Below are 10,706 nucleotides of genomic sequence, written 5' to 3' on the forward strand. Positions count from 1 at the left end.
TTGGCATGCTTTGAGGCGCTGCTGGATAGAGCCTCTCAGAAGACAACTCTGTCAGGCTCCTGTCTGCAAGTTTCGAAGAGCATCGCTCATAGTGTCAGGGGTTGGCACTCTCCCGATAGAGTGGGTCTTTGGTTGGACCAGGCATTGGTTGGGCCTTCCCTCAGCCTCTGCGTTATCTTTCTCCCTGCACATCTTGTAGGCAGGGGAACTTTTGGGTTGAAGTTTCTGTAGGTGGGTTGGTGTTTTCTCTCTGCCAGGAGACTAGCCTAGTTTAGAGGGCGTCCTCTTCAGCCTCTATGGCCTCCTCTACTAGGAGGCTCTGCTTGAGTACCCCTCCTATCCCCATGAGCCTACCCTGACTTAGGTCTCCAGCTTGTCTCCAAGATACTCACGCAGTATTTTAAGTAGGGGAGTGAGACCCCGTAGTGAGGTTCCGGTTGAAGACAAGTGGCGCAGCACCATGTTCCAAAGGGGTTCACCCTTCCATGCTCCTTCTCCAGGGCTAGCGGGGTGGAGGTGGCGGTGATCGTAAAATACACCTTGGCACTACTCTCACGATCGTTCCCACGCGGTGCTCCAAGCCTCGACCACGCCCTCCAGCTGGCCCCTAAGGTCTTCCTCTACCTGCGCTCCTGCCTTCTCACCTGGCACCCTGCTCAGGTGAGCTGGTCCTGTTGGCGAAGTGACCGCAGAGCACTCGGGGCAGGCAGGGGCGGGAACTCCAGGGCTCTTCTTGTTGAGCTTCCCGGGCTACAGGGGCGGGGACGGGAGGGGCGGGGTCTAGCGTGTGGGCGGGGCCGGCGCCTCGGGCTGCTGCTGCGCGGTGCCGCGCTGTTGCCCCTGCGCTTCGGAGAAGACCCAGGCCACCCACGGGGCGGGGAGCGCTGCCCGGTCTGCGCTCTGGACGCCCGGCAGGGTGAGCGCGCTGGAGGCCGTGCAGTGGGGGCCCGGGGCCTGGCGCGGGGCGGACGGCTGGATGGAGACGCGGGGGAGCGTCCCGCGGCGAGCTGTCCCAGCCAGCTGAACTCTTTCCGAGCGTCCCGCCGCGAGTGGGTGGCGAGCTCTCTGGGTGCCGGCGGGCTTGGGGCGCGGGAAGGACGCAGAGGAGACCAGATTCATCCGCTCGGCTGCGGCTCGGGTCTCTGCCCTCGGTCGCGCAGCGCGGCGGGCGGTGCTGTGCCCGGGAAAGGGCGGGTAAGCGCGGCGCTGCCGAGTCCCGCGCGACACCCTTGTGACTGCCGGGCTGGAAGCCGGCTGGGCTCCCAGACCAGACCGGTCGTCCGGAGGCAAAGTTTCTTCTTCGTGGGCAACCTGAGCAGCTCTCCTCCTCCTGGGGCCGGCGCAGAGGCCCCGCTATGGACGGCGAAAGCGAGGTGGATTTTTCTAGCCACGGCGTCACCCCTTTGTGGCGGAGACGGTCCACCTCTCCGCTCCAGTTGCTCGGCCGGAGCAAGCCGAGGCCGCAGTCCTACCAGAGCCCCAGCGGGCTGCTAATCACCGACTTCCCGGTGGAGGAGCTGGCTGCCCTGCCCGCGCCGCAGACTCCGGCCCGCGTGCCGGACGGCGGGACGGCGTCCAGGAGCCCCCAGCTTCCGTGCGCGCATCGGAGGCCGGTGACCAATGGCCGCACGGTGTCCCCGGACTACAGAACTGCTTCTCCTCGACTCCGACGGCCCAAGTCACCGCTGGTTCCTCACGCCTCGGGCGGCTCCCTGAAGTCGCCTGCTAATGGCACGGTGCCCTCGCCCGCGGCGCTGTTGCCGAGCGCCCCGCGGACTCCGGACACTCCTGCCTCCTGCGACCCCGAGGAGGACCTCGCCGGGGTGACTGCCAGTAAGGTGTGTTCGCCCGTTGCCAATGGCCTCGTCCCTAAAACCAACTCACCTGGCCCAGCATCACAAACTGCTCAGTCCGCTAGGGACTTGGACCCCAGCCCCTTGAGACTCTCTCCTGCTCCCCAGCCCAGGTCCTCAGAGCAAAACCTGCCTCTCCAAAGGCTGCCCTCCCAAGGGAATGAGCTCCCCAGTCCCTCCGTGGTTTTGAGTACCAACAGCCCGGCCGCCCTCAAGATGGGAAAGCAGCAGATTATCCCGAAAAGCCTCGCCTCAGAAATTAAGCTGAGTAAATCCAACAGTCAGAATGTGGAGCCCCACAGGAGGCTTCTCAAGGTGCGCAGCATGGTGGAGGGCCTGGGCCACGAAGGGGAGGAAGGCGAAGTTGATAACGACATAGACAGCCCGGGCTCCCTCAGGCGAGGCTTGCGGTCCACGTCTTACCGAAGGGCAGTGGTCAGCGGCTTTGATTTTGACAGCCCCACCAGCTCAAAGAAAAAGAACAGAATGTCCCAGCCTATTCTGAAGGCAGTCCTGGAAGACAAGGAGAAGTTCTCTAGCCTGGGAAGGATAAAGGTAGGACTGGGCAGGCTCACAGGCCATTCATGAAATCCAAGGCGGATGTGTTGGGGACAAATTTTGAATGCTCACGCATGACACGTTTGATAACATTCGAGTAGAATGAATTTAAATCAGCTACCCCAAACATGGAACAGTTTGTTTTAATCACCATGTCCCATGTTTGTGTTTTATTGTTATTAATCCATGAGTGTGTTTGATAAACTAATAGCTTAGAACTTGGGTGATAGTGTGAAATATTGTACCCTGATATAGGCCTAGCAATTGCACTTACTAATACATATATATATATATATATATATATATATATATATATATGTATGTATGTATGTATGTATGTATGTATTTGGCCATTGTGACCTAGAGGAAAAGGGACAACTACAGAGAAATGTTGTTTTGGAGTATGTGCCACCTTCTTAGAAACAAGACGCGTCTAAGCAATAGGGCAAAGATTGCCTTTGGCAATCACATTTTTTTCTTGACTAACCAGACAACTGGGACCAGTCTATATAAATGCCTCATATGTAACACACAAGCAAGCCTGTTTTATGTTAGACATACAGTCTTAAAGAAAAGACATTTCATAACATTTTATGTGCAATTCCCCTCCCCCACCCCAGCTGTCAAGGATAGCAAAGTTCAGTTTAACAGTGAGAGTAAATCACGAAGTGAAATGAGTGGGACTCTGGTCATTTGATGATTTTTTTTTACTCTAGTTTACCGGGATGTGAGGATGTCCATTTTATTTTACTATTGCATTGAATTGCCTTGAGGATTCTCTGCCTTCTGCTTTTGGAAATCTGAGGGCTATAACAAAAAGGGGCTTTTACTTAACAATAGCTGTATTTTCTACTTGGCTCATTCATACATAGTTTGCTTTTCTCTCCCTTTTTTTATTTTTCCTTTTCTCATCTCTTAGAAAAAAATGCTGAAAGGACAAGGAACATTTGATGGGGAAGGTAAGCATTTAAATTTCCAGATTTTCATTGCAGCTTCAATATGGTACATCAATTATAAGTTGGACCTAATTGCAGTAGCAAAACTTGAGATGGAAAAACAAAAGTACCCAGTTTTGTCTTGGATTATATCATGCAAACCCTTAGGGAGCATTTTTATAAGCTGGTAACTTCCTCAATTCACATCTTGGGAGCTTTCATTCTTCTTTCCCCTGGCCCCATTCCTCACCTGCCTCAAAACATGGGGGTCAGAGCAAGCTCCTTAGTCAGGCACTCTGAGGCCGCTTGGATCTTCTGTGGTATTTCCTTAGGCCACATTTTTTTTCTTTCTTTCTTAATATTCTTTTCACTAAACTTCCACATTTGATTTTTATTTCTGACTTCCTGTTTTTCTGCTAAGCTTCACCTTTGGTGTAATGCAGCTTTTCTGGTGGGGGAAAAAAAAGAACATAATCTTAAAAATTTCTAACCTGTATATTTGTCATTAATGATTTCAAAAACCCAAGCAGCCTCAGCCAGGTGTTCACATGCTAATCAGATTAGTAGATTCTGTAAATAGATGGGTCAAGTGACCAAGTAGAGGAGCTTGAAGGGAGCAGTCCCAGCTGCTCCTGGGGACAGTGAGTGCACTCACTTTCTGTCACGCTTTGAAATGCTGAGAGTTTCCATCCTCTAATGGATAATGAAGGGAAATCTGCCCTTCCATGAGAAAAGCTAATGGAAAACCATGCAGATTTAAAAAACAGTATTTGGGTGATTGTAAGATAGTTTCTGCATAACTACAAATGAGCAATTTATCAATTCGTTGTATTAATTGTAGAAAAATAATTGTTATTTGGAGAGAAGAAACCCAGATATGGTATTTTGGTTAGTTGGAATCAATTCATCTTCTTGATTTTGTAACTGGGAGAATGAGAAGCTTTGGGAATTTTTGTAACTCAGCCCCTGTGACGTGTCTGGCGACACAAGCTGAGGGACATGGAACTGCTGCTGCATGTCCTCTGCTGTTTTCCTGAGGTATTGTATGTGTGAAGCTGACAACCCTCCAATTCGTATTTCCTTCAGAGCGGCCATTCTCAACCTTCCTAATGCTGCCACCTCTAATACAGTTCCTTATGTTGGTGATCCCCAGCCATAAAATAATTTTTGTTGCTACGTCATAACTGTAATTTTGCTATGGCTATGAATTGTAATGTAGCTATTTGATATGCAGAGTATCAGATAAGGAACTCCTAGGAAACGGTCATCTATTCCCAAGGTGGTCATGACCCACAGGTTGAGAACCACTGCTTCAGAGGATGCTTTGCCTCTTGGCTTTGAGCTTGATTTTGTTTATGCCTTAAAGAATTGAAAATTTTGAGTGTTTTAAAGTCAGAACAGGCAGTGTTGTATTATCTGCTTCTATCAAGAGCTGTTTCTGAGTATCTTGTCTATTCTTATACATGATGGTATAGACATCCCTTTTTTTAATACATGTGTAAGTGAAGAATGCAGGACTCTTAACAGCTAATGGTGTGCAAGAAGTGTTGTCCAGTTGTGAGAACTTGCGCCAGATTCTTGATGTTTCTAACCAGTTGAGTGATAGGGATGCAGGAATTGTGCATCATTAAACTCTCTCATGGGTGAAATGAGAGTGATGCTATTCTTTGTAAGAATGACTGAGAAATAGTATCAATGATATATCTATGTATATATTATAAATATGTATATGTTATATATATGTATATATATTATACGTGTTTTGTGTCTCCCCAGTAAATGAAAACTGCAGAAACTGAGTTTTATTTTCATATGTAGAGCAATCACAGGATAGTAGAGTCTTGCATTCGCTCTACTGCTACTGTAGACACATTGCACACGAGCGATATGTGGTTGCCAAGAGAAAAAAAAAAAAACAGATGTGGGAAAGCATTTCTAACAGCCTAAATCCTATACCAAGCTCAGAATCTTCCCCATTATGCCCGAATCTCTTCTATCCGTACAGTCTCAAGGTTTTGAAAGCTCCACCCTACTTGTCTCTACTCCCACACCCAGTCTGTCACCAGTCCGTTCTAAGTGGCACAGCTCAGCTCTCCCGTACTGTTCATTGACTACTCTGCTGGCACCCTAATTAGTCCCCTGGGTAGCTAGTGCTTGACTAGCCCATTGAAGCAAACCTGGTTCTGGTGTGTTCCCTTGCATTTAGTATAAAATACGATCATTAAAGCGTGAAAGAAACCGAATCCTTTTGAACTCAGGATAAAATCTAATCCTTTAACACAGGTTATTTAGATTTGGACTGTGTGGCTCATCCGTGTAAACATACCATGCCTTGTTTGACCGCGACATATATCTGTCATACAACTGAGATTTTCATTACTGCTTTTAAGGCTTCTATTTCCTCTTGCTTCAGCATTTGTCCATCTGCCTTTTCCCTGAGCTCTCTGCTTCTCTACATTTAGAGCTTGGATTTTTCCTCTTTGGTGCCTCTCTGACCCCCAGGCTGTATCATACTCTGGCAGTTCTGTCAGAGCACCTGTACACGCATAACTTCTGTTTTGTCAGTGTGTATTTAATAAGAGCATGTTCCCTTGACCCTTCAATAACTTGTCATCCCTCTTGGAGGGGAAACCAAAGTCCTGTCAGTGGCCCAGCAAGATCTGCCCTGTACTCATTCTGACCTCTGATCGTCTATGATTTTGGCCTTTTTCTTGCTGCACCTTACCCATGCATACAAGGCTGACCCCTGCCCCAACGCATTTATAGTTGTGGTTCACTCTCATGAAGAATTCCTTCCTGGGCCGGGAGATGGCTCGGCAAGTAGAGTGCTGGAAGCCCAAACATGGGGATTTGAGTTTGTGTTACATAAAGCCATATGTGGTAGAGCACATCAGGTGTTCCTCTGGTGAGCTGGTGTATGCAGCTGTGAATGAGTCTGTCTCAAGCAAGGTGGAAAGCAAAGACCGACACCAGACTTCTGACTTCTCAGGCATGCTTACATGACTGTGTAACACACACACACAGAGGCATACACACGCACACTCAGACACACACACAGCTTTTTCGCCAGTTGTACAGATGGCTTGCCTTCTTAACTCTTACATTGTACCTCAAATGTCATTTCTGTGAGGGCCCTCTTAAACTACCCCACTTAAAACGAACTTCCTTCCTTCCCAGAATTTCCTACCCCTTCCCACCATTTGTTTTTCTCCATGACAACATAGCCATATTTGAAATACTATGAAAGTTAATTGTTTATTTCAGTTCTCTTTCATTTTTATGTCTGCTTCATGAACATGGAGATTTCTCATCTTTTTGTCCATTGTATTCCTAGTTGCTTAGCAGTTGCTGGCATCTCATAGACATTTCCTAAATGTCAGTTGGATGAATAAATGCATGAATATGAAGTTCATGTTTTTACTAACTTATTGGTTCATGAGGGGATGAGAAGTATCTTTTCACTTTTATTATTAGAAAAAAAGAAATTATGGATGTACAGTAAACGTTTGCTAAATAGACACTGAAGAAAACATGACACATGGATTTAATTAGCCTAAGTTACAATGGGTTCAGGCTGACCATCTTTCATGAGTAGTGGACAGAGACACCAAAAAATTTGCTTCAGTTGGAATGTCATATAGTCTTTGGTGACAATGTGTATTTTCTCTTTTCTTTTTCAGCTATTAATTAAGCCAACACTAAATATTTTATGAATGTAGACTTTGTTTAAAGCAAGTAGCATAGCTACTGGGAGCAATTACTGACATATCTGACTTGTTTTCTTGGAGAAAATGCAGTCCTGTATCAAAACTACAAAGAAAAGGCCCTTGACATCGACTCTGATGAAGATCCAGAGCCCAGAGAACAGAAGCCAGAGGAGAAAATCGTGATTCACCATAAGCCGCTCAGATCCACATGGAACCAGCTCTCTGCGGTGAGTGTTTACATTCCTCTTGTCTATCTGTGGGAGGAAAAGGCCAATTTGTGGAAATCGTGCATGAATGTGGCCTTTATTTTTCTTCTACCAATGATCCTGTAATTCTCAGAAAAAGGACTCTCGGATGGTAACTGTTTCTGGAAACTCTGCAGACGCTAATAAGAACATGGAGCTTGATCAGGAAAAGCAGGTCTGTTAAAATGGCATGACATGGCCCAAGACTGATGTGCTGTGGGCTCAGTTATCATGTGGCAGCTTCCTTTTTCTTTTTAATACAGTGTGCATGCAGGGATCAATGTATCCCACATGCTTTCATAACTGGCTACAAGTATATATATGGATGTGTATGTGCATGTAAGCGTGTTATATAGGTACATCGGTAGATTTGTGTGTTCATGTACAAGGGGGGATCAATTACAGTCATTTCTTGTACACTTTATTTTGTGTAACCATATCTATATTTCCTTGAAATTAGCTAATGAATATCCCTACTCTGTGCGTTTTCTGTGTATGCATGTGCTTTAATGCTTTTGTAATAATATGTAATTTCATCTTTCTGGATCAAACATATTTGGTTTTAGCCATAGTCAGTTTTCTTCCGGGCTTATACAATGCCATGCGTTGCTTCGTTTTCTGGGTGGAGTCTGGGCATAGCGTATCTGACGTTCTGATACATTAGCAAGTTGAAAGGAGTTCCTGTGGCTAGGCATGGGTGATAAAAACACCACATGAAAGACAAGGTAGTTAGTCTCTGAGAGTCTTAGGCACTACCAAGCAGAGGCAGCTCCCTCCTAAGCCATGCTGCGTGCAGTTAGTCATGATCCTCCTGGGCTTTAGGAATCCACTAGCATAGGAAACGCTTGCATATGTTGATGCAATATGCCCAGAATCATGGAAATGCTATGCTAAAGGTAGGAGGATGACTTCTGTTCAGATTCTTTCTCTCCTTGTCTAACATATATATATAATTCCAAAGTCTAGATTCAAGTCTCTTCTATCTCCCTTTCTCTATATTTTTTCAGACGGGATCTCACTATGTAACTCTGGCTGATGTAGAATTTGCTACATGAACCAGGCTGCCCTTCAGGGCTGGGATTAAAGGTGTGTGGCACCACACTTGGTTGGTTCCACATCCCAATCTTGTTTTGTAACAAATCAGTTCCTTTCTAGTATTTCCAGGCTGTGGTTCCTATGAAACCCAAATTACAATGCTAATAGCAACAGGGCAGTCAGTGTGAATCAGCGATGCGGATGATTGTGGGTGATAGGGAATAGTGAGGGCTGTGTTAGGCCGGTCGTTTGTACAGGAACAACTACCTCTTAGCTCATTGTTGCCAGGTCCTCTGAGACAGAAATCCAGACTTTGAGGGGAGTATTATCAAAATTTGAGTTTTAGAGAAATGCTACATGAAGCCAGCAAAATATCTGTACGTCAGTCTTGGCCTCTCCACCAATAGTGTGCAGCTTCTATGATAGTTCTTAGGATTTGTTTGGAGAGGGGAATGTTGCTAGATGGTGAAATGTCTTCAGAAAGTTGGTGTAATAGTAGTCTTTTTTAAAAATTCACTTTACATTCTGAACGCACCCCATTCCTCCTCTTTTCCTGGCCCCACCATCCCACCCTCTTCCCCTAGCCCCCTCCCCCTCTCCTCAAATAAGGGGACTCCCCCACTTACCAGCCCACCCAGACCCATCAGAACTAAGCATATCCTCTTCCATTGAGGCCAAACAAGGCTGCCCAGCTAGGAGCAAGTGGTTTAAAAGCAGGCAACCAAGTCCATGTCAGAGACAGCCCCTGTTCCACTTGCTAGGGAACCCAGGTGTAGGCCAAGCTGCCCATCAATTGCATATGTATCAGGGCCCTAGGTCCTGTCCATACATGCTCTTTGGTTGGTTCTTCAGTCTCCATAAGCCCCCATGGGCCTATGTTAGTTGACACTGCTGTTCACCAGCCCTACTTCAGACAGAGAGCTAATATCCAAAATATATAAAGAACTCTAGATATTAAACACCAACAAACCAAATAGCCCAATTAAAAAGTGGGGTACAGAGCTAAACCTAGAACTCTAAAAAGAGAACTCTCTAATGTCTGAGAAGCACTTAAAGAAATGCCCATTATCCTTAGTCATTGGGGAAATATAAATCAAAACAACTCTGAGATTCCATCTTACATCAGTCAGAGTGTCTAAGATAAAAAAAATATCAAGTGACAGCACATGCTGGAAAGGATATGGAGCAAGGGGAACCCTCGTCCATTGCTGGTGGGAGTGCAAACTTGTGCAACCACTTTGGAAATCAGTCTGGAGCTTTCTCAGAAAATCGGGAATAGTTCTACCTCAAGACCCAGGTATACCACTCCTGGGCATATACCCAAAGGATGCTCCACAATACAAGGGCTTTTGCTCAACTGTGTTCAGCAGCTTTATTCATAATAGCCAGAAACTAGAAACAACCCAGATGACTCTCAACTGAAGAATGGATACAGAAACTGTGGTACATTTACAGAATGGAATACTACTCAGCTAGTAAAACCAAGGAAATCATGAAATTTGCATGCAAATGGGTGGAACTAATATACATACATACATACATACATACATACATACATATATATATATATAATCCTAAGTGAGGTAACACAGACCCAAAAAGACACACTTGGTATTAGTAGTCTTTTACTCTAATACAACAGTCTTATGATATGTAGATATCAAAACAGATATCTGGAAAATGAGGCTGTAAATGACTGTCATTCAGCTCATTTAATAGAGGACCTGGGAGGAAAGGCCTCTTTTTTAATTTTCCCTTGGTAATGACCGCTGTTCTTGTAAGCCTAAGTCTTGGAGTTGGTTTTGAACCCTCAGCAGAAATGTGGACACCTGTGTCACTTCCACTTCAATCCAGCTTAGCTTCAGGAGGTGCCCCGTTCATGACCTTCTGGCCTCTGGCTTTCATTGAGATGAACACAGATGTAGTTAAATAGTACTTGTATATCCTTCAGTCTAGTTTTACACAGGCGCTTGCGTTTTTCCTTGGCCAGGAGAAAATGTGCTGGTATGCCTTTACCTTTAGAGTGGGTTATCTTAGATTTGAGTGTTTCCAGAAATCTCACGTGTATTTATCATGTCACCTGGCTGCCTCGTGATCAGACTTTTGCCACCTAAATTGGTATGAATCTGCATTTTCTTTGCATCTTTTATATTTTCTTTTTACTCAAATTTAACATATAATGAAGTGCTATTAACATGTAGGAAAGTTTAAAAAAAAAAAAAAGCCAAGCACACATTCATACAGACTAATAGATTTAATAGATCTCCATGTACCCACCAGTTATAAGGAATCAAGGTTAATATATTTTAACCTATAGCCTTCAGCCTCTGTTTTTTTCTTTTTTCTTTTTTTTTTTTTTTTACTTGTTTGTTT

At 45.4% G+C, this 10,706-nt stretch overlaps 1 protein-coding gene across 1 annotated transcript in view; it reads left to right on the top strand.

The window, feature by feature from the left end:
* Positions 1-1,252: 1,252 nt before the first annotated feature.
* Positions 1,253-10,706, top strand: part of Arhgef26 (Rho guanine nucleotide exchange factor 26) — a 98,626-nt gene continuing 89,172 nt past the window's right edge. Inside the window, exons 1-3 of the mRNA XM_055596871.1 lie at positions 1,253-2,408; positions 3,331-3,370; positions 7,135-7,280. Of these exons, the coding sequence (XP_055452846.1) occupies positions 1,356-2,408; positions 3,331-3,370; positions 7,135-7,280 (1,239 nt within the window). The 5' untranslated portion in view covers positions 1,253-1,355. The remainder of the gene's footprint in view (positions 2,409-3,330; positions 3,371-7,134; positions 7,281-10,706) is intronic.

Source organism: Psammomys obesus, unplaced genomic scaffold, assembly GCF_907164565.1.
Source record: "Psammomys obesus unplaced genomic scaffold, mPsaObe1.curated_primary_1811, whole genome shotgun sequence".
Taxonomy (NCBI): Eukaryota; Metazoa; Chordata; class Mammalia; order Rodentia; family Muridae; genus Psammomys; species Psammomys obesus.